We start from the raw sequence: 25,724 nt of genomic DNA, 5'->3' as shown, positions 1-25,724 counted from the left end.
TAATACATAGAAATTTCTTGCATTTTTATACACTAACAATGAAAGCTCAGAAGAGAAATTAAGGAAACATTCCCATCATCATCACATCAAAAAGAAGAAAAATGCCTGGTAATAAACCTACATAAGGAGGCAAAAGGTGTATACTCTGAAAACTGTAAGATGCTGATGAAAGAAATCAAACAGAAGGAAAAATATAGCATACTCTTTGATTAGAATAATCAACTACCGAAGGTAGTCTACAGATTCAATGCAATCCCTAACAAATTACCAATGGCATTTTTTTGCAACCTAGAACAAAAATTTGAAAAATCTGTGTGGAGACAGAAAAGACCCCAATAGCCAAATCAATCATGAGACTATACTACAAAGCTACCAGTTATCAAAACAGCATCATACTGGCACAAAAAGAGAAATACAGATCAATAGAACAGAAGTACAGAAATAAACCCACACATGTATAGTCAATTAATGTACAACAAAGGATTTAAGACTAAAAGTTGGGGGAAAAAATCTCTTCAACAAATGGTGCTGGGAAAACCAGTTACATGTAAAAGAATGAAATTAGAACATTCTTTAAAACCATACACAAAAATAAACTCGAAATGGATTAAAGACCATTTAATGGTACTATTTAATGAGTACTATTAAACTCCTAGAGGAAAACATCGCAGAACATTCTTTGACATAAATTGCAGCAATATCTCTTACAAGCTGACTCCTACAGTCATGGAAATAAAAACAAAAATAAACAAATTGGACCAAATAAAACTGAAAACCTTTTGCATAGCAAAGAAAACCATGAACAAAATGAAAAGACAACCCAGAGAATGGAAGAAAACATTTGCAAATGATGTGACTGACAAGGGATTAATCTCTGTAAAGAGCTCATGCAGCTCAATATTAAAAAACCCAAACAACCCAATCAAAACATGGGCAGAAGACGTATATAGACAATTTTCCAAAGAAGAAACATGGAGAGCCAAGAGGCACATGAAAAGATGCTCAACACTGTTAATTATTAGAGAAATGCAAATAAAAACTACAAGATATTCCTCTAAGATCAGGAACAAGATAAGGATTTCCACTCCCACCATTACTATTCAATATAGTTTTGGAAGTCCTAGCCATGGCAATTAGAGGAAAAGAAAATAAAAGGAATCCAGATTGTAAAAAAAGAGGTAAAACTCTGTTTACAGATGACATGATACTATACATAGAAAACCCTAACAGTGCCACCAGAAAATTTCTAGAGCTAATCAATGAACTTAGTAATGTAGCAGGATACAAAATTAATACACAGAAATTCCTTGCATTCCTAGACACTAACAATGAAAAAACAGAAAAAGAAATTAAGGAAACAATCTCCTTCACCACTGCAACAAAAATAAAATACCTAGGTATAAACCTACCTAAAGAGACAAAAGATCTATAAGCAGAAAACTAAAACACTGATGAAAGAAATCAAAGATGACACAGATGGGGAGATAAACCATGTTCCTGGAAGAATCTATATTGTGAAAATGACTATAATACTCAAAACAATCCACTATCAAATGCAAATTACCTAATTATCAAGATTCAGTGCAATCCCTATCAAATTACCAATGGCATTTTTTACAGAACTAGAAGAAGAAATTTTACAGTTTGTATGGAAACACAAAAGACCTCTAATAGCCAAAGCAATCTTGATAAAGTAAAACAGAGGTGGAAGAATAATCCTTTCTGACTTCAGACTATTCTACAAAGCTACAGTCATTAAGACAGTATGGTACTGGCACAAAAACAGAAATAGAGACAAATGGAATAAGCAGAAATCCCAGAAATAAAGTGCCCATAGGTGCCTGGGTTTATCTTTGACAAAGGAGGCAAGAATATACAATGGAGAAAAAACAGCTTCTTCAATAAATGGTGATGGGAAAACTGCACAGCCACATGTAAAAGAATGGAATTAGAACACCTCCTAACACTATACAAAAAACAAACTCAAAATGGATTAAAGACTTAAATGTAAGGCCAGAAGCTATACAACTCTTTAAGAGGAAAACATAGGCAGAACACTCTGACATAAATTGCAGCAAGATCCTCTTTGACCCACCTTCTAGAGTAATGGATAGGAAAACAAAATAAACAAATGGGACATAATTGAACCAAAAAGCTTTTACACAGCAAAGGAAACTATAAAAAAATGAAAAGACAACTCTCAGAATGGGAGAAAATAATTGCAAATGAGGCAACTGACAAAGGATTAATCTGCAAGATATAAAAGCTGCTCATGCAGCTCATTATAAAAAAAAAAGACCCAATTAAAAAAGGGCAGAAGACCTAAACAGATATTTCTCCAAAGAAGGCAGACACATGACCAATAAACACATTATAAGGTGTTCAAGATCATCAAATATTAAAGAAATGCAAATCAAAACTATAATGAGGTCACCTCACACTGGTCAGAATGGCTATCATCAAAAAGTCTACAACAACAACAACAACAACAAATTCTACAACAAATGTTGGAGAGGGTGTGGAGAAAAAGGAATCCTCCTACACTGTTGCGGGGAATGTAAACTGATGAAGCCACTATGGAGACCAATATGGAGATTCCTTTAAAATAAACAAACTAGGAATAAAAGTACCATATGACCCAGCAATCCCACTACTGAGCATACACCCTGAGAAAACTACAATTCAAAAAGACACACATATCCCAATGTTCACTGCAGCACTATTTACAAAAGCTAGGACATGGAAGCAATCCAGATGTCCATCAACAGATGAATTGGTAAAGAAGTTGCAGTACATATATACAAAGTAATATTACTCAGCCATAATATGGAACAAATGTGAATCAGTTGAACTGAAGTGGATGAACCTGAAGCTTGTACACAGAGTAAAGTAAGTCAGACAGTGAAAAACAAATACTGTATATTAACACATATATATGGAATATAGAAAAATGCTACTATTGAACCTATTTGCAGGGAAGAAATGGAGATGCAGATGAAGAGAATGCACTTGTGGACACACTGGGGGAAGGAGAGGGTGGAGTGAATTGAGAAAATAGCACTGACATATATACACTACCATGTGTAACACAGAAAGCTAGTGGGAAACTGCTACATAACATAGGGAGCCCAGCCTGGTGTTCTGTGACAACCTAGAGGGGTGGGGTGAGGGGGTGGGAGGGAGGTTCAAGAGGGAGGGTATATGTGTATATATGTGTGTGTGTGCATGCGTAGTTATGACTGATTTGCAATGTTGTATGGCAGAAATCAGCACAACTCTGTAAAGAAATTATCCTCCAATTAAAAAATAAATTAACAAAAAAACTATGAACTATCACCTCACACCAATCAAAATGGCCATCATCGAAAAGTCTGCAAACAATAAATGCTGGAGTGGGTTTGAAGAAAAGGGAATCCCCACGAATTGTTGGTGGGAATGTAAATTGGGATAGCCACTATGGAGAACAGTACGGAGGTTCCTTAAAAAAAAAAAAAAAAAGAGCTACCATATGATCCAGCAATCCCACTGCTGAGCATATATTAGGAGAAAACCATGTTCAAAAGGTTACATGCACCCCAATATTCACCAAAGCACTGTTTACAATAGCCAAGACCTGGAAGCAACCTAAATGTCCATTGACAGAGAAATAAATAAAGAAAATGTGGTACAAATATTCAATAGAATATTCAGTCAGTTCAGTTGCTCAGTCATGTTTAACTTTTTGCGACCCCATGGACTGCAGCACACCAGGCTTCCCTATCCATCACCAACTCCCGGAGCTTGCTCAAACTCGTGTCTGTTGAACCGGTAACGCCACCCAACCATCTTATCTTCTGTCGTCCCCTTCTCCTCCTGCCTTCAATCTTTCCTAGCATCAGGGTCTTTTCCAATGAGCCAGCTCTTCGCATCAGGGGACCAAAGTATTGGGAGTTTCGGCTTCAGCATCAGTCCTTCCAATGAATATTCAGGACTGATTTCCTTTAGGATGGATTGGTTGGATCTCCTTGCAGTCCAAGGGACTCTCAAGAGTGTTCTCCAACACCACAGTTCAAAAGCATCAATTCTTCAGCCCTCAGCTTTCTTTATAGTCGAATTCTCACATCCATACATGACTATTGGAAAAACCATGGCTTTGACTAGACGGACCTTTGTTGGTAATGTCTCTGCTTTTTAATATGCTGTCTAGGTCAGTTAGGTTCTGATAATAATGCCACAGGAAGGTAGGCTCTGGTTAACTGATTTCCCATGAGGGCAGAAGAACTGAGTCCTCTGGTGCATTTCAAAATGGCTCTTCTTCCAGCTCCCCCTGCAGGAAGTTCTAGGAGATTTTTCCCTAGTATTTACTTTAGAAATCTGGTCGAGCTCCTGGAGGTAAATGTCACAGTGTTGTGGGGTCCCTCTTGTGACTGGATCCCTTGGAGTTGTTAACTGAGAATTTTCCAGTGAGCCTCCAGCAATCCACCAATTGCCATTTAGGTTTTTAACTCCTGCAGTGGTTTCTGCTTTGTGAGTCTCCACTCTGGAAAACCTAGACTCCCTACATAGACTTGACTGTCTGAGTAGTCTGCCTTGTGTCTACCCCTCTCTTACGAATTCATGAAGAGCTGTTGCTGTCATCACTCTCTTCAGCTTTTTACTTTTAGGACAAGGTACCAACTTCCAAGCATCTAACGTGCAAAACCAGAAACTGGAACTCTCTGTCCACTTTCTAAAACGAAAGGATTCTGGATTTCTTTATCACCTTTCATGCTTTTTGTCATACTGAAATTTGGATAGCAGGCTATTTCTCCAGATAATCAATGAGAGGCAGAGTAGAAATTTTACTCCTCAACACCTAGGCTTAGAGGAGCAGAGAAAGGAAAATTGTGAGATAGTAAGTTGAGAGTTGAATCTAGTTGCTCAGTATTACTCAGCCATTAAAAATAAGGAAATTATGCTATTTGCAGAAGTATGGATGGACCTGGGATGATCATACTAAGTGAAGTCAAAGATAAATATCTCATGATATCACTTATATACAAAATCTTAAAAAAATGGTACAATTGAATTTATTTACAAAACAGAAACAAGTGCATAGACTTAGAAATCAAACTTATGGTAACAAAAGGGAAAAGCTGGGAGGGGAGGAATAAATTGGAAATTTGGGACTGACATATATACACTCAGTTCAGTTCAGTTCAGTTGCTCAGTTGTGTCCAACTCTTTGCGACCCCATGAATTGCAGCATGCCAGGCCTCCCTGTCCATCACCAACTCCTGGAGTTTACTCAAACTCAGATCCATCGAGTCGGTGATGCCATCCAGTCATCTCATCCTTTGTCGTCCCCTTCTCCTCCCGCCCCCAATCCCTCCCAGTATCAGGGTCTTTTTCAATGAGTCAACTCTTCTCGTGAGGTGGCCAAAGTATTGGAGTTTCAGCAGCAAGGGGACATATGTACACCTAGGCTGATTTCATGTTGATGTTTGACAGAAAACAACAAAATTCTGTAAAGCAATTATCCTTTAATTAAAAAATAAATAAATTTAATAAAATACAATAAATAATGAACAAAGATCTACTGTACAGCACAGGGAACTCCACTGAATATTCTGTAATAACTTGAAGAATAGATACACATATATGTATAACTGAATCACTTTGTTGTATACCTGAACTGTGGCTCAGTGGAAGAGAATCCGCCTCTAATGTAGGAGACCCAGGTTTGATCCCTGGGTTGGAAGATCCCCTGGAGAAGGGAATGGCAACCCACTCCAGTATTCTTGCCTGGAGAGTCCTATGGACAGAGGAGCCTGGCGGGCTACAGTTCATGGGGTCGTGAAAGAGTCAGATATGACTTAGCTACTAAATAACAACAACTAGTCTCTAGTTTGGGTGTGGGGGGAGCAGCAGTTTAGGGCTTCCCTGGTAGCTCAGCTGGTTAAGAATCTGCCTGCAAAGCAGGAGACCACAGTTTGATTCTTGGGTCGGGAAGATCCATTGGAGAAGGGATAGGCTACCCACTCTAGTATTCTTTGGCATCCCTTGTGGCTCAGCTGGTAGAGTCAGACACAGCTGAGCAACTTTCATTTTCACTCTCAATAAGCATTGTAAATCAACTATACTCCAATAGAAAATAAACAATAAACGGAAATATTTCTGAATGGCAACAAAACAAAATCTAACCAATAAATCAACCAACCACAAATTAAAAAAAAAACTTTATAAACAAAGCATTTTTAAAAAGTCTGTAACTGGGAAAATATGTATTACATATAATAGAAACAAAAACCACTTTTTCTTATTATAGAAAAATCAACAAGAAAAGAGTAACAACTCAACAAAATAAGGAATAAAGGAATGATGGAGAGTTCATAGAAAAAAGTAGATTGCCTTTTAAACCATTAAAAAATGTTCAACATCACTTACAATAAAAAATGCAAATTCAAACCATAGTTAAGTCTTTTTCACCTGAGACTGACAAAGATTAAAATAAGGAAAATAGGTGTTGGCAAGGATGTGATTCAAGCATTCTCACACATTAAATAGGTACAATCTCTTTACAGAAATTGGTAACAGGTATCACAAATCAGCTATTGAAGTTTAAACTAAATGTAACGACTGACCTAATGATTTCAATTCAAGGAGTTTATCTGCTACAGATACTGCTGCTTCCATGTATTAAGAATTCGTTATGAGAATATTCACTGAATCAGTGTTAGTAATGGTAAAAGATTAGAAAATTAATGGTAGTTTAAAAGAGAATAGAATAATAATACATCATTAGATCCACACAATGGAGTATTCTGCAATGGTTTAGAGAATCTATTAGATCTCTAGCAATCAATATGGTATGACCTAAAAATAAATGATATGAAAAAAAACACAACAGAATAATATACTAAATAGCATATAATGACTACATTAAAAAACAACAATGGACTGAGTATTTCTAGAAGAAAAAACTCTGAAACAGTGACTGCTTGGGGGAATTGTAGTGGCAGTGATTTGGAAAAGTAAACATACTTTTAATTTTCATTGTGCTGCTATAATTTTCAGTCCTTGGTATTGTTTCCTTTATTTAAGGAAGTGTGTATGTATTTAGGGGAAAAATGTACTTTAAGGAACAGTAGTCCTATTACTATTGTAACTACAATTCTGAGGAAATAAATCTCCAACAACAGAGAAGGGAAATAAAATACCTTTTTCTACCCACAAAAATAAAATTAATAGCATGTAGTAAAAACTACTTTTAAGAAACAACACCTGTATTGGCAAATTATTTAACAGAACAAACCAATCAAATAGTTATTTTAACCAAGGGTAGTATCTGAAATGAAACATATTTTTTGAAATGAACCATACTTTGTTTTTCTAGGTTTAGAAGTGAAATGTAAAGCCTCAGAAGAGGAACGGAGGAAACATGAAGTTTAAAATAGTGCTTCGGGGGAGGAGTCAAGATGGCAGCCTAGGAGGACAGGGAGCTCACCTCTTCCCACAAATACATCAAGAATACACCTACAGATGGAACAATTCTCAGAGTACATGCTGAACACTAGAAGAGGACTTCGGACAGCTGAAAGGACAACAAAGATCTCTGCATAACCAGGTAGAATGAAAGAAAGAAAGAAGAAACAGGAAGCTGAATGGGATCTTGCACCTCAAGGAGGGAGGGGCAAGAGAGGAGACTCCTGAGCCTGGGGAAGCCCCCTCATTGGCAGGGATATCAGCTGGGACAGAAAAGGAGTTTCAGGGGCTCAGAGAACGCAGCAACCAGTCTGTGGCGGGCAGCAGAGTGAGACCTCCACAGGTGGTCCATGCCACAACCTGTGCACCCCAGCCCAAGATGTGTCTGCAGATGCAAACGGGCTGGATGCTGGAATGTTGGGTCTGGAGAGAGCAGACCTGGGGAAAGCCTGCGGCCCGTGGTGGGGGGAAAGCCTGAAGGGATGGGCGGGTGGAGCTCTACAACCAGGAATATTTATGGAAGAAGCCTGGGACGCCATAGAAGCAAAGTGCCATTGTTCAGAGGCATGTAAAGGGTGAGGCTGTCACTGCAGGCTCTTTCAACATGTACTGACCTTTGCCTTGGTGGGCTCCAGGAGGGGCTACCTCCTCGGTGGTCCACACACACTGACCACTGCCCCAGTGGTCTACTGCCTGAGCAGGCTCCACAGGGCTGGGGCGAGACAGATCCTTCGCTCTTGGAGAGTACACACAAGGTCTCAAAAACTGGGCTCCAGGGCAAAGCAATGACTCCATGAGAGTCTAGACCTACTTATGGGTCTTGGATAGTCTCCTCGCCAGGTGCAGGTTGGCTGTGGCTCCCTATGGAGGCAAGAATACTGGTGGCAGAGACCTCAGAGAATATTGATGGATATGAGCTTTCCCAGATGGAGGTCCCCATTTTGGCACCAAGACCTGGCCCCATCCAACAGTCTGCAGGTTCCAGAGCTGAAATACTTCAGGCCAAACAATCAACAAGACAGGAACACAGCACCATCCAGCATCAGACAGGCTGCCTCAAGTCATACTGAGCTCAAGTGAAGTTAAGTGAAAGTTGCTCAGTCGTGCCCGACTCTTTGCGACCCCATCCATGGAATTCTCCAGGCCAGAATACTGGAGTGGGTAGCTGTTCCCTTCTCCAGGGGATCTTCCCAACCCAGGGATCAAACCCAGGTCTCCCACATTGCAGGCAGATTCTTTACCAGCTGAGCCACAAGGGAAGCCCTTACTGAGCTCAAAGACGCCTTTAAACACATCCCTTGGCATGGCCCTGCCCACTGAGGGCAGGCACCAGAAACAAGAAGAACTAGGATCCTGTAGCCTGCACAAAAGATGACGACAAGCACAGAAGGTTAGACAAAATAAGATGACACAAATATGTTTCAGATGAAGGAACAAGATAAAAACCCACAAGAACAACTAAATGAAGAGGAAATAGGCAATCAAGCTGAAAAAGAATTCAGAGTAATGATAGAAAAGATGATCCAAAATCTTGGGAAAAGAATGGAGGCACAGACCAAGAAGATTTAAGAAATGTTTAACAAAGAGATAAAAGATTTAGAGAATGAAGAATTAGAGATAAACAATTCAATAATTGGGGCTTCCCTAATGGCACAGTGGATAGGAATCCACCTGCCAATGGAGACAATATGAGTTCAATCCCTGGCTGGGGAAGATTCCACATGCCAGGGAGCAACTAAGCCCATGTGCCACAACTACTGAAGCTGGTGCACTCTAGAGCCTGCAAGCAACAAGTACTGAGCCTATGAGCCACAACTACTGAAGCCTGTGTGCCTAGAGCCTGTGCTCTGCAACAAGAGAAGCCACCACAACGAGAAGCCCATGTACAGCAATGAAGAGTAGCCCCCACTTGCTGCAACGAGAGAAATCCCACACAAAGCAACAAAGATTCAGTGCAGCAAAAAATAAATATATATATTTTTAAAATCTAAAAATCAAAAAACACAATACAAACTAAAAATATACTAGAAGGTATTAATAACAGAATAACTAAGGTAAAGAATGAATAAATGAACTGGAAGAGTGGTGGAAATCATGGCTGCAGAACAAACGAAAATAGAATGAAAAACAATAAGAAATGAGAAAGAAAGAGGGAAAGGGCCTGAGAAGCTATTTGAAGAGATTACAGCCGAAGTTTCCCTTGAAAAAGGAAATAGTCACCCAAGAGCAGGAAGTGTAGAGAGTCCCTGGCAGGATAAATCCAAGGAGGAACACCATGAGGTACATATTAATCAAACTGACAAAAATTAAAATACAGAGAAAAAATATTGAAAGCAACAAGGGAAAAGCAACAAATAACATACAAGGGAATTCCCATAAAGTTATCAGGTGATTCTTCAGCGGAAACTGCAGGCCAGAAGAGAGTAGCATGATACATTCAAACTGACAAAAGGGAGAAAATCTCCAGCCAAAAACACTCTAACCAGCAAGGCTCTTGTTCAGACTCCACAAAGAAACGAAAAGCATTACAGACAAGCAAAAGCTAAGCGAATTCAGCATCACCAGACCAGCTTTGCAACAAACGCTAAAGGTACTTCTTTAGGTGTTAAAAAAAAAAAAAGGCCACACCTAGAAATATGAAAATCCACATGGGAAAGCTTACCAGTAAACATACAGCAAAAGTAGGAAATCATCCACACACAAATATGGTATCAAAACCGGCAACTGTGAGGAGAGTACAAATGCAGAAAATGGGCAATGCATTTGAAATTAAGTGAACAGCAACTTAAAACAATGTTGTATATATATACATATAGATAGATAGAGTGCTATATCAAAACCTTATGGGAAGACTTCCCTGGTGGTGTAGTAGATAAAAATCTGCCTGCCAATGCAGGAAACACAGGTTCAATCCCCGGCCCAGGAACATTCCACATGCCTCTGGCAACTAATGCCCATGTGCCACAACCACTCTGCTCTAGAGCCCACGAGCTGTAACTATTGAGCCCACATGCCTCAACTATTGAAGCCGTGCACTCCAGAGCCCATGCTCTGCAACGAGAGAAACCACCACAATGAGAAGCCTGCACGCTGAAGCTACAGAGTGGCCCGCACTCTCTGCAACTAGAGAAAGCCTGTGAGCAGCAATGAAGACCCAGGGCAATAAAAACTAAATAATATTAAAAAACATTATGCGAAATGTGAACCAAAAAACTACAACAGATACATTATAGATACACACACAAAATAAAAAGCAATACAAACACTAAATCACGAGAAGAGAACAAAAAGGGAGGGAAAAAGACCTACAAAAACAACTTCAAAAGAATTTTTTAAAATGGCAATAAGATAAAAAAGTGGCAATAAGAATATACATATCAATAATTACCTTAAATGTAAATAGGTTAAATGCTCCAACTAAAAGACACAAACTGCCTGAATGGATGCAAAAATAAGACTCATATATATGCTGTTTATAAGAGACCCATTTCAGACCTAGGAATACATACAGACTGAAAGTGAGGGGATGGAAAAAGATATTCTACGCAAATAGAAATGAAAAGAAAGCTGGAGTGGCAATACTCATATCAGACAAAACAGACTTTAAAATAAAGACTGTTATAAAAGACAAAGACATTACATAATGATCGAGGGATTAATGCAAGAAGAAGATATAACAATATAAATATATATGCACTCAACATAGAGACCCTCAATATACAAGGCAAATGCTAAGGGAAATCAACAGTAACACAATAATGGGAGACTTTACCCTTCACTGTTCACCTGAAACTTATCACAATATTGTTAGCTGGCTATATCCCAGTAAAAAATAAAAAGTTTAACAAAAAATAGAGAATAAACAGAAAATAATGGGGGACTTTACATCCCACTTCCACCAATGGACAAATCATCTAGACAGAAATTCAATAAGGAACATAGGCCTTAAATGACTCATTAGACCAGATAAACCCAACTGATATTTACAAAACGTTCCATCTAAAAGCAGCAGATACACTTTCTTCCCAAGTGCACATGGAACATTCTCTAGAATACATCACATCTTGGGCCACAGATCAGGCCTTGGTAAATTTAAGAAAACTGAAATCATATGAAGCATCTTTTCTGACCACAACACTGTAAGATTAGAATTAAATTACATGTAACAACTGTAAAGAAAAAAAACACACACATACAATCACGTGAAGGCTAAACAATATGTTACTAAACCAATGGATCACTAAAGAAATCAAAGAGAATAAAAACATATCTAGAGACTAATGACAAAACATGACAATCTAAAACCTATGCAAAGCAACAAAAGCAATTCTAAGAGGGAAGTTTATAGCAATATGATCTTACCACAGAAAACAAGAAAAATTTCAAATAAACAACCTAAACTTACACCTAAAGCAACTAGAGAAAGAGGAACAAACTCCAAAGTTAGCATAAGGAAAGAAATCATAAAGATCAGAGTAGAAATAAATGAAATGGAGATAAAACAATAGAAAAGATGAATGAAACTAAAAGCTGGGTCTTTCAAAAGATACACAAAATTGATAAACTTTTAGCCAGACTCATCATGAAAAAAAGGGAGGACTCAAATCAGTACAATTACAAATGAAAAAGAAATTACTATAAGCACCACAGAAATACAAAGGATCATGAGAGACTACTACTACACATGCCAATAAAACAGACAATCTAGAAGAAATGGACAAATTCTTAGAAAGGCACAACCTTCCAAGACTGAACCAGGACAAACTAGAAAATGTGAACAGACCAATAACAAGTGATATTGAAACTGTGATTTTAAAAACTCTCAACAAAGTCCAGGACCACATGGCTTCAAAGGTGAATTATACCTCACATTTAGAGAAAACTTATCACCTATTTTTCTGAAACTCCTGCAGAGGAAGGAAAACTCCCAAACACGTTCTAAAAGGTTATCATCACTCTGATATCAAAATCAGACAAAGCACAAAAAAAGAAAATTATAGGCCAATATCACAGATAAACAGACGCAAAAATCCTCAACAAAATACTAGCAAACCAAATCCAACAATACATCATGATCAACTGGGATTTATCCCAGGGATGCAAGGATTCTTCAATGCAAGCCAATTAATTAGTGTGATATATCATATTAACAAACAGAAGAATAAAAACCACATAATTATCTTTGTAGATGCAGAAAAAGCTTTTGACAACATCATGCATATCGATATTATTTTAAATGTAAATAGATTAAATGCACCAACCAAAAGACATAGACTGGCAGGGTGGATGAAAACATGTGCATGTACACACTTCTACTTACCACATCAGTCTGCTTGACCTCCCCACCAAATTGTATGTAATTATTTTATATTGTTAAGTTAATCATGTTCCCATTACAGCTTACAATTGTTACTAACTTTTATTTTTTGTCTGGCTATTGACTGTGAAAACTGATAAACATCTTTTACTTTTGTGATTATATTACTCACTTAATACCACTGTATCATGATTGGTCAACAGAAAAATAATAGACCTTTATATCACCAAAACTAGGATCTAACAGAAAAAACCTGTAATCACTTTTTAAAATCTAGATGCATATCAGAATTATCTTGAAACTTTTTGAAATATACAAATGCTCAGGTATTTCTTTTTCTCTCCAGAGCTCCACATATGTTTCTAACGAGCAGTCATGTTTAAAAACAACTCGACTATATCATGATCTTTTAGTTTTATCTAGTATATTTCACTTGTTTCTATTTCATATTCAGGGATCCCATTTCATTTAGTTTATGTTCTCTAATTTTTCCATCTCTTCGTTTTTTTGGATACTCTTTCTCAAGCCTTTATCAAGTGTAGTAGAAAAACTTTTGTATAAACATATGTAAATGTGTAATATATATATATTTTAGAAAACTTATGAATTTTTGCCTAACTAAAAAATTATGACATTTTGATTCCACCTGTTTGATTTAGTATGACTAGAATGCTAGATTTCTAATTAAAAACTAGATATGCAATAAGCGACAAAGTTTTACTGTATAGCATATGGAACTATAGTCAATATCTTGTAATAACCTATGATAGAAAATAATTTCAAAAATAATATATGTGTATTTGTATAACTGAATCACCTTGCTGAGCACCTGAAACACTGTAAGTCAACTATACTTCAATAAAATATATATATTAAAAAAATGGCAAAGTTCAACAATGCAAAACTGCAATTACTTTTGCACCAACCTAATAACAACCTACTATATAGAACAGGGAACTCAACATTCTGCAATAACCTATATGGGAAAAGAATCTGAAACAGAATGGATATATGTACAACTGATTCATTCATTTTGATGTACACCTGAAACTGACAATAAAAGTTAAAAAAATTAGAAATAATTCAATATTAGGGGAAGAAAAAGAAACATCTTTGAAATCATCTTTAATGACCATCATTCAGTAATAAGAGTCTTTTCATTTGGTTTTTCAGATGTCTAGGAATCAAGATACTCATAACCAGTTTAAGGTTCAGTTTGGCTGAAGAAATAATTGTGCATGTCTCTATATGAAAAAATTTCTATTTTTGTTACCCTCATCCCATCCAGTTTCTTTTGCAGTGAGTTGAAGTGCTGTGGAGTTCTCTGTAGGATTATGTTGTGATAGCCCGGAAATAGTCTCAGACATAAGGATATATATATTTTATATCTTTTAAAATAAATCTAAGTCTCAGTTCATAAGTATTATCTAAGGACCTCATACTATTCTGCCTTTCTTTTCTTAAAATCATCCTTAGCTGGTTGTCAAAAGCTGCTGAGAACTTTCTGTATAATACACCACTCTGGTGGAGAGTCAATTGTGGTTCAGATACTTTATCCAGTCTTTCATAGGTTCCAGATGTATTGTACAAACAAAAGGTTGATAACTTCCCCCCAAAATTAACAATTCAAGTTTTTTTTCCAATAAAAGAAAACACAGAAAACAATACACAAAAACTTTTCATTTTGCTACTCCTTTGATTCTAGTTGAATGTAATTTTGCCAGTACAAAGTAGATTGCAAAAGTCAAATAACTGAAGTATTATCAATTAAATTAACCCAAAGCATACAAAATCCATAGGTTTAACAGTTTATTTTAAAAAAAAGTCCTTATCCAATTATGTTCATTGCTACGGAGTACTAAAAATTTAACACATAACTACTTACTCCTGGTCTCTTATTTGTAAGTAGTATGATCATTTCCAAAAAATATTATAGTATATATTAACTTTAAAAACTGTTCAACAGTAAATAACTGAAATCAAACTAAAGTGACATCAAAAGGCAATTAAGTGATTTATAGTCATTCATTAAACAATTTATGGGTCATCTCTAGACAGTGGAATACTATGCAGCCACGAACAAGAATAAGACAGCTTATCACATAATGATTTTGAATGATTTATAAGAGATTTTGTGAAGCAAAAAGCAGCTCACACAATAGTGTATAAATACACTACTTGGTTAAAACCATGATGTGAGGGAAAAAGAATTATATATATATATGAATACTATAGTTGTTTATATATTACATATTTAGTGTAGTTTTTTATATAGGTAACACAGATCCCTGGAAATAAAAAAAAAGAAATTAAACTAAAGCGGAGAACAGGATGGTAGCCATAGCAGTACAAAGAATTTTTATCGAATACTTGTTTCTGAATACTTTTACTGAGTATCTTTTAGTTTAAAATCATATAAAACCATGACCTATTCAAACATAATTTAAAAACTCAAAATTTTTAATAAAAAATGTCTATAACTCTGGTTGCTATTTTAGAGTATCTAATTTTTCTTAGGATGTTAAGATATTGCTTTTCTGTTTCTGTTGAGGAAAGAATACAGCCTCATGTGTCACGACCCAGTCTTATTTTAAAAACAGGTTTTAGGTACTGTACTTACAGTTCCACCCATGTGAGGAGGCAGGTATTCCACACTGACATAGTCTTGGATGTCATTTTTACTCGTAAACTTCAACAAACTCACTGCTTCTGGACCAAGCCAAGTTTTCACAATTTTGAAAGCAGCTGAAGAAAAAGACAATCACTGTATTAAATTCCTTTCATTCTCTTTCTCGATTTACTTACCGTATGTGCTAATGTAGGTCCTCTGAGATTAGTTTGGGCTATAATCTGTTAATATGTATTTTTCCATGGCATGATAGTTATATTCACATTCTCTAACCCCTTATGGCAGAAAGTGAAGAAGAACTAAAGAGCCTGTTGATGATGAAAGTGAAGAGGAGAGTGAAAAAGTTGACTTAAAGCTTAATATTCAGAAAACTAAGACCATGACATCTGGTCCCATTACTTCATGGCAGATAGATGGGGGAACAATGGGAACAGTGAGAGACTATTTTTTGGGGCTCCAAAATCACTGCAGATGGTGACTGCGGTCATGAAATTAAAAGATGCTTGCTCCTTGGAAGAAAAGTGATGACCAACTTAGCATATTAAAAAGCAGAGACATTACTTGCTGAAAAAGGTCTCTAGTCAAAGCTGTGGCTTTTCCAGTAGTCATGTATGGATGTGAGAGTTGTACTATAAAGAAAGCTGAGCACCGAAGAACTGGTGCTTTTGAACTGTGGTGTTGGTGAAGGCTCTTGAGAGTCCCTTGGACTGCAAGGAGATCCAACCAGTCCATTCTAAAGGAAATCAGTCCTGAATATTCTTTGGAAGGACTGATGCTGAAGCTGACACTCCAATACTTTGGCCACCTGATGTAAAGAACTGACTCATTGGAAAAGACCCTGATGCTGGGAAAGATTGAAGGTGGGAGGAGAAGGGGACGACAGAGGATGAGATGATTGGATGGCTGACTCAATGGACATGAGTTTGAGCAAGCTCCAGGAGTTGGTGATGGACAGGCAAGCCTGGAGTGCTACAGTCCATGGGGCTGCAAAGTTGGACACGACTGAGCAACTGAACTGCACTGAATCCCTGTAGGCATTTATACTTTAACTGTGCCTGATGGATTTCAAATGTTCCAGGAAGATTCTGGATTAAATTACCTTGATGTTCATTAACAAACTTATGGTTTTGGCCTGTGAACAAATCCATCAATGATCCCGACTTCTAAGATTTCCAGACAATGAACCAAACTGCATTGTGATTCACTACCTGTACAATACTATGGGAAGAGTCATTTGCCTTATGCTTCTCTGATAAATCCCCAATCTAAAAAATCTTCTAAAATGGGAAGTCAGGAAGAGAAAGAAAAAGCACTTCCCTTATGTATGTGAGCCAGACCCAGACTTTCCACCCTAACCTTAAACTTCTGTGCGTTTCTCCTAAGCCCTGCAGCTTAGAGTTATGACGATATTATACAATCTCCAAGAATAAAATTCTCAAACACAGCTATTTAGTAACTACAATTTTGTTCTATCATGCCATTTTGATAAACTTTTTAACCTTCTTTCCATCATGACTTCCTAAGCACATTTTAATGGAATTAAAAGAGAAATCCTGAATTAATTTGCAAAAGCATCAATGAAAAAGTCAGGAAATAAAACAGCATGATAATGAACATTAAACAGTAGTTCAGAAAATTGCATTTTTACTTTGGCTAATTATGTTTAAAATTTTCTACATAACATTTACATTTTCATTAATTTCAATTTAAAAAGTCTGAGTTGGCATGTTTGAAGCTATGGTACTTGAAAGTAACTAAAGTGCTAAAGCTGACTTTTTATAACAGTTTTTATTGAGATAAAATTTACATACCATAAAATTCACTTTTTTAATGTATACTCATCAATGATTTTTCTTTAGTATATTCACAGAGTTGTGGAACTCATCACCACTATCTAATTTTGGAACATTTTCATCATCCAAAAAGAAATCTCCACCCATGGGCAATCTCTCCTTATCTTCCTTTCTCCCTGACAACCATTAATCTAGTTTCTGTCTTTATAGATTTGCCCATTTTTATAACTGTGTTTTTATAAATATGTGTTTTTATTTCCTACTAGCTTTGTTCACTCAGCATGTTTTTAAGGATCATCTGTAATGGAGCATGTATCATATTTAATTCCTTTTTATGGCTGAATAATTTTTCATTTCATGGTTATATAACATCTGTTTATTTGCTGTTTATTAGCATTTGTTATTATCAATAACCTCAGATACACAGATGATACCACCCTTATGGCAGAAAGTGAAGAGAAACTAAAGAGCCTCTTGATGAAAGTGAAAGAGGAGAGTGAAAAAGTTGGCTTAAATCTCAATATTCAAAAAACGAAGATCATGGCATCTGGTCCTATCACTCCATGGCAAATAGCTGGGGAAACAATGGAAACAGTGACAGACTTTATTTTCTTGGGCTCCAAAATCACCTGAGATGGTGACTGCAGCCATGAAATTAAAAGCTGCTTGGTCCTTGGAAGAAAAGGTGTAACCAACCTAGACAACATATTAAAAAGCAGAGAGACATTACTTGCCGACAAAGATCTCTAGTCCAAGCTATGGTTTTTCCAGTAGTCAAGTATGGATGTGAGAATTGGACTATAAAGAGAGCTGAATGCTGAAGAATTGATACTTTTGAACTGTGGTGTTGGAGAAGACTCTTGAGAGTCCCTTGGACTGCAAGGAGATCCAACCAGTTCATCCTAAAGGAAATCAGTCCTGAATATTCATTGGAAGAACTGATGCTGAAACTGAAACTCAAATACTTTGGCCACCTGATGCAAAGAACTGACTCACTGGAAAAGACCCTGATGCTAGGAAAGATTGAAGGTGGGAGGAGAAGGGGACGATAGAGGATGAGATGATTGGATGGCATCACCAACTCGATGGACATAAGTTGGAGCAAGCTCCAGGAGTTGGTGATGGACAGGGAAGCCTGGCCTGTTGCAGTCCATGGGGTTGCAAAGAGTCAGACACGACTGAGCCACTGAACTGAACATTTGTTTATCCATTCATCAACTGATGAACTTTGGATTATTTCCACTTTTCACTACTATGAATAATGCTACTATGAACCTTTGTGTAGAACTCTTTGTGTAGACACACGTTTTCAATTCTCTGGGACATATACCTAGGAGTGAAATTTCTAGGTCACATGATAACTCTGTATTTAATTTTTTGAGGAATGGCCAACTGTTTTTCCAGTGGCTGAACTATTTAACATTCTCACCCACAATGTATGAGGGTTCCAAATTCTCTACATCATTATGGACACTTGTTAGTTTATTCTGTATTTTTGATTACAGCCATCCTAGTAGATGTGAAGTAGTATCTCATTTGGTCTTAATTTGCATTTCTTTAATGATGTTGAGCAGCTTTTATGGGTTTATCAGCCATTTGAATATTTTCTTTGGCAAAATATCTATTAAAATCTTTTGTCCTTTTCAACTGGGCCACTTGTCATTTTATTGTTGCATTATAAAAGTCATTTATATATCCTACTCACAAGTCCCTTTTCTGATGTCTGATTTGTAAATATTTTCTTCCATTCTGAGAACTGTCTTTTTACCTTCTTGATGGTGTCCTTTAAGGTAAAAAAGTTTTCAATATTAATGAAGTACAATATATCTATTCCTTTGTTGCTTGTGTTTTTTGGGTCATACCTAAGAAACCACTGTCTACTCCAAGGTCACACTGATTTACCCCTATGGTTTTTCTAACAGGTTTATAGTTTTAACTCTGATCCATTTAGAGTTCATTTTTATAGATGATGGAAGGTAGAGGTCCAACTTCATTCTTTTGAATGCTGATATTCAGTTGTCCCAGTATCATTTGTTTAGAAGGCTAATCTTTCTCCACTTAATTGTCTTGGCACCATTGTCAAGAAATCAATCATAAATGTTAGGATTTATTTCTGGACTCTCAATTCTATTTTCCTGATCTTTATTTCTATTACAATGTTCACACCACAAAGTCTTAATGCTTTATAGTGAATTTTAAAATCAAGAGATGGACTTTCCTGTTGGTGCAGTGGGTAAGAATCCACCTGTCAATGAAGAGGAGACAGGTTCGATTTCTGGCCTGGGAGGATTCCACATGCCACGGAGAAACTAGGCCCGTGTGCTGCAGCTACTGAGCCAGTGCTCTAGAGTTTGCGAGCTGAGACTACTGAGCCTGTGTGCCATGATTACTGAAGGCCGCTTATCTAAAGCCAGTGTTCTGCAACATAAGGGGTCACCACAATGAGAGGCTCACACACTGCAACCGAAGGGTATCCCGCATTCTCCACAACTAGAGAAAAGCCCAGACAGCAGTGAAGACCCAGCATAGCCAAAAATAAAAAAATAATTTAAAAAAATCATCAGTCAAAAATAGTTTAAAAATTAATAAAATCAAGAGGTGTGAGTCCCTCAATTTCACTGTTCTTACTCAAGACTATTTTTATTACTCTGGGTCTCTTGCATCTCCATATGATTTAAGGACAAACTTGTCCGAATCTGGTTAAAAAAAAAAAAACTGGGGGCAGCAGTTGGAATTTTGACAGAAACTGCATTGAATCTGTAAATCAACTTTGAAGCACTGCCATCTTGGTAATTAATAGGTCTTCTAATCCATGAATAAGACATGAATATTTACCTAGATCTTGAATTCCCTTCAGTGGTGTTTTATAGTTTTCAGCGTATGAGGCTTCAACTTTTTATTATTTTTATTTCTAAGTATTTTATTCTTTGTGATGCTATTACAACTGGAATGATTACATAATATCATTTTGGGTTATTCATTGCTAATGCATAGAGACACAATTGGTTTCATGTATTGACTTTGCATCAGGTCACCTTGCTGAACTTGTTTACTGGTTCTAACAGGCTTCTGTGTATGTATGGTTTGTATTTCTTAAAATTTTCCATATAGATGTCAGTTGCAAATATGAACAGTATGACTTCTTTTCCAATCTGGATGGCTTTTCTTTTTCTTGCCTAAGTGCCCTGACAATCTAAATGGTAAGAGCTGACAACTTTATCTGGCTCCTGATCTTAGGGGGAAAGTATCCGTTCTTTTACTAAGCATGATGCTAACTGGGGGTTTTCAAAGATGAAGTTTTACACAGATGTCCTTTATCAGGGTGAGGAAATTCTCTTCTGTGAAGAATTAACTCTACCCAAAGAAAGGTCTGGCCTTTATCCTCAGTTTTCAGAAGTAATCTTCATGTCTGTTGGAGTGTCTTTGTTTGCCTATACGCTTGAGTCACTGAACAATATGATTTAGTTTGGGGGCTTTGGGTCACACCGTATCTGTAGACCCCTGGAGAGACTGGAGACTGAGATGAACCATGTGATAAACTGGTCAGGCCTAAGTAATGGAGCCCCAATAAAAACTGTGAACGTCAGTGTTTGGGTGAGCTTTCCTGGTTGGCAATACTCTACGAGCACTTGTCACGTACTGATGGTGGGAAAGTAATGCACTTCACATTTGATACTTTCCTGGTTTCTGCCATATGTTTTTCTTCCTTGGCTGATTTTAATCTGAATCCTTTCTCAGTAATAAATCATAGCTGAGTATAACACCTTTCAGTGAATTCTGTGTGACCGTAGTAAACCTAAGGGTGGTTTTGGAAACCCCTTTGCATTACAGTTGGTATCAGAAGTGAGAGTAGTCTTGTGTGAACTACTGTGATCCCCACTAACTATTCAGACATTCCAACTCTTTCTGCCTTCTATTCCTAGTTTCTTGGGTACTGTTATCAGGAGAGTGCAGTGGATTTTCTCAAATTTTTCTTGTGACTATTAAAATTATCACGTGTTTTTTTTCCTTTATTAATATGTTGAATACCTGGTTAATTTTCATATGTTGAACCGACTTTGCATTCCTGAAATAAATCCCACTTGATCACAGCATATAATACCATTCACATGCTTGCTAGATTCAGTTAGTTAATACTTTCTTGAGGGTTGGTTCATTTATATTCATAAGGAATATTAGTCTCTAGTTTTCTTTTCCTGTGATGTTTGATATTAGGGATATACTTGCCTCATAAAATGAGTTGGGACATGTTTTATATTTTCTGGAAGAGTTTCAGAAGAGTTGGTATTTTCTTCTTCTATATAGGTCTAGTAGAATTTACTAGTGAAGCAAATACCTTGTTCTAACAACCCAAGAGACAACTCTACACAAGGACATCACCAAATGGTCGATACTGAAATCAGACTGATTTATATTCTTTGCAGCCAAAGAGGAGAAGCTCTATAGAGTCAACAGAAACAAGACCTGGAACTGCCTGTGGCTCAGATTATGAGCTCCTTATTGCAAAATTCAGACTTAAATTTGAGGAAAATAGGGAAAACCACTAAGCCATTCAGGTATGACCTAAATCAAATTCCTTATGATTATACAGTGGAGGTGATGAACAGATTCAAGGGATTAGATCTGGTAGCAAGTGCCTGAAGAACTATGGATGGAGGTTCGTAACACTGTACAGAAGGCAGTGACCAAAACCATCCCAAAGAAAAAGAAATGCAAGAAGGCCAAGTGATCATATGAGGAGGCTTTACAAATAGCTGAGGAAAGAAGAGATGAGGAAGGCAAGGGAGAAAGGGAAAGATATACCCAACTGAATGCAGAATTCCAGAGAATAGCAAGGAGAGATAAGAAGGCCTTCTTAAATAGACAATGCAAAGAAACAGAAGAAAACAATCAACTGGGGAAGACCAGAGATTTCTTCAAGAAAACTGGGGATATTAAGGGAACATTTCACACAAGGATGGACACGATAAAGGACAGAAACAGTAAGGACCTAATAGAAGCAGAAGAGATTAAGAAGATGTGGCAAGAATACACAGAAGAACTGTACAAAAAAGGTGTTAAAGACCGAGATAACCATGATGGTGTGGTCACTCACCTAGACTCAGACATCCCACAGTGTGAAGTAGGCCTCAGGAAGCACTACAAAAGAATAAAGCTAGTGGCGGTGATGGAGTTACAGCTTAGCTATCTAAAATAGTAAAAGATGATGCTGTTATAGTGCTGCACTCAATATCTCAAAATCTGGCAAACTCACTGGTGGCCACAGAACTGGAAAAGGTCAGTTTTCATTCCAATCCCAAAGAAAGGCAACACCAAAGAATGTTCAAACTACCATACAACTGTGCTCATTTCATATGCTAGTAAGGTTATGCTCAAAACCTTTCAAGCTAGGATTCAGCAGTACGTGAACCTAGAACTTCCAGATGCACAAGCTGGGTTTAGAAATGGCAAGGGAACCAGAGATCAAATTGCCAACATCCACTGATCATAGAAAAAGCAAGAGAATTCCAGGAAAACATCTACTTTGGCTTCACTGACTACACTAAAGCCTTTGTGTGGATCAAATCAAATTGTGGTAAATTCTTAAAGAGATGAGAATACCAGATCACCTCACCTGCCTCGTGAGAAACCTGTAAGTGGGTTAAGAAGTAATAGTTAGAATCAGACATGAAAACAACAGACTGCTTTAAATTGGAAAAGGGGTATAACAAGAATGAATATTGTTACCCTACTTATTTAACTTATATGCAGAGTACATCATGTGAAATGCTGGGCTGGATGAATCACAAGTTGGAATCAAGATTACTGGGAGAAATAGCAACAACCTCAGATATAGAGATGATACCACCCTTATGGCAGAAAGCAAAGAGGAAAGAGCCTCTTGATGAGGGTGAAAGAAGAGAGTGAAAAAGCTGGCTTAAAACTCAACATTCAAATGGTTATATTTGACTAATTTAAAATTAAATACTCTGCCAAATAAAAGACTTGTTTTCTAAGTAAACAAAAACACTCAACATTTAAAAAGCTAAGACCATGGAATCTGTCCAATCACTTCATGGCAAATAGAAGGAGATAAAGTGGAAGCAGTGACAGATTTTATTTTCTTGGGCTCCGAAATTACTGTGGATGGAGACTGCAGCCATGAAATTAAAAGACACTTGCTCCTTGGAAAGAAAGCTATGACAAACCTATTCAGCATATTGAAAAGGAGAGACATCACTTTGCCAACAAAGGTCCATAGAGTCAGAGATATGGTTTTTCCAGTAGTCATGTATGGATGTGAGAGTTGGACTATAAAGAAGGCTGAGTGCTGAAGAATTGATGCTTTTGAACTGTGGCACAGGAGAAGACTCTTGAGAGTCCCTTGGACAGCAAGGAGATCAAACCAGTCCATCCTAAAGGAGATCAACCCTGAATATTCATTGGAGGGACTGATGCTGAAACTGAAGCTCCGATATTTTGGCCATCTGATGGGAAAAGTCAACTCACTGGAAAAGACCTCGATGGTGGGAAAGATTGAGGGCAAGAGAAAGGGGTGACAGAGGATGAGATGGTTGGATGGCATCACCAAGTCAATGGACATGAGTTAGAGCAAACTCTGGGAGATTGTAAAGGACAGGGAAGGCTGGCATGCTGCAGTCTATGGGGTCACAAAGAGTTGGACATGATTTAGCGGCTAAAGAACAACAGCTAGGGAAGCCATTTTGGGTCTTGGCTATTTTTTATGATTTTTTAAATTAATAATTCAAGTTCTTTTGTTATACTTATTCAGAATCTTGAGTCCATTTTCATAGTTTGTGTCTTTCTAGGAATTTGTCCATTTCATCAAGGTTATCTAATTTCTTGGCATGCAATTATTCACAATATTCCCTTACAATCCTTTAAATTTCTCTAAGGTCTACAGTGATGTCTCTTCTTTTATTCCTGACTTTAATAATTTGAGTGGTTTTTTTTTCATTCATCAGTTTAACCAAAGTTTTGTTAATTTTGTTGAACTTTTCAAAGAACCACGTTTTAATTTCATTGCTTTTCTGTACTGCTTTCTATGTAACAACTGACTTTGGCAAACACGAATGAAAATGCACATTCTAAAAATAACATTAAATTTACAACCACACTGAAACTGCTAAAGAAAGTTTTTCAATGGTTTAAACTTTTTTTGTCAAAGAACATATCATGACTGTCATAAGGATCATGTGACAATAGAGATTTGAGTAAGTATTAGATTCATCCCATTTTCTTGCTCAACTCTTGAAGCCCAGGAGAAAACCTAGCTAAGGCCTGCGTTCTGTGATATACCTCATCTGAAGGTGACGACTGAGGCTTCTGGCTACAGTTTTACCTGAATGGTTCAATATTTAAAAGCTGTTTTTAGGCATGACTAAAGGGTGTCCCCAGAGTCTGGGAACAGAATGTTAGCCCAGTTTGCCTAGGAACAGCCTTTGACTATTCCATCTCCAGCCTGTTAAAAGTACACACTGAGCACAATACAAACATTGTTTTAAAAAACAAGTATAGAAATATCGCTAAACTGGGAAGAAATAAAGGAATCGGACATTTTGTATTATGAAAGTATAAGTAATATACTCACCGTTCATTATCCAAGGCATATCGAAGATCACAATTTTTGCTGAAAGATGGGGGAAAAAAATTCATTGACTGTAACTCAGTCCTGCAATAGCAGTATCACTCACACCTGATCAAGAAAAAACTAGTGACGTAAATGTAACTAAAAACTGAGATATATGACTCAGGTTTAATCCCGTGAAGTGTGAGTAGTGCTAGAAGTAAACTAACTTCTCACAATGGTGAGGGGTTCACCCAGGAGGATGGCTTATGTGTAATGAAAAATGCACTATCACTGCCCGCTGGCAAATACCCTGTTCCTTTATTCATTTATAGCTTTTGTTTTTTGCAGAAAAGTACAAAAAATAGTTAACTGGGTAAGTGGAGACTATGGATATGGCATGTGGTATTAGTGCTAAAGTCCACTGAGCTTTAAAATGATTTCAATGTCTAATTTATGGTTTCAATTATAATTTTATAGAGATTATATTGTTAAACCCACTCTTGACAGTTGTCCTCATTTTTAGTAAGTCATGTTTTAAGAAACAAAACTTGTTTCAACTTTTCTTAATATTATCAGCCCTAGGAAGCCAATAATTCCGAAGTATACAGAAACATTAGTTGTATACTTAGATGAAGATATTAAATAGCTCTATTAACAATTGTGACAAAGAATCAGAACTCACAAAGGGGACTTTTGATATAAAATTTATTCTATTTCAGACGAATCAAAAGACAATTTCATTCTTCTCTGAACAGGGAACCTCCTAGAATAATTAATGTAGGACAAGTAAAGTACATGTAGGGCAGAAGGTACATGGAAACAGGTACCCTGGTGCTTAATACCTCAGTCTTCATCTGAGATATGCCTCAAAAGATCTGGATTCAATAGTTTAAGAAATAATAGTTACATTTCATGACAAATTTTAAAGCCTGGGTGTTCACTGGAAGGAATGATGCTGAAGCTGAAACTCCA

General features: G+C 37.0%; 1 protein-coding gene across 2 annotated transcripts in view; it reads right to left on the bottom strand.

The window, feature by feature from the left end:
* MOSPD2 (motile sperm domain containing 2) overlaps window positions 1-25,724 on the bottom strand; it is an 83,230-nt gene that overhangs the window by 27,182 nt on the left and 30,324 nt on the right. For both annotated transcript variants that reach the window (XM_043458712.1, XM_043458714.1), the window contains exons 7-8: window positions 24,774-24,812; window positions 15,381-15,505 (exon numbers count right to left, since the gene is read on the bottom strand). In XM_043458712.1, coding sequence (XP_043314647.1) covers window positions 15,381-15,505; window positions 24,774-24,812 — 164 coding nt within the window. The remainder of the gene's footprint in view (window positions 1-15,380; window positions 15,506-24,773; window positions 24,813-25,724) is intronic.

The sequence above is a fragment of the Cervus canadensis genome, chromosome X (genome assembly GCF_019320065.1).
Source record: "Cervus canadensis isolate Bull #8, Minnesota chromosome X, ASM1932006v1, whole genome shotgun sequence".
NCBI lineage: Eukaryota > Metazoa > Chordata > Mammalia > Artiodactyla > Cervidae > Cervus > Cervus canadensis.
The sequence above is the reverse complement of the archived record's forward strand: the minus strand, read 5'-3'. Positions and strand labels throughout refer to the sequence as shown.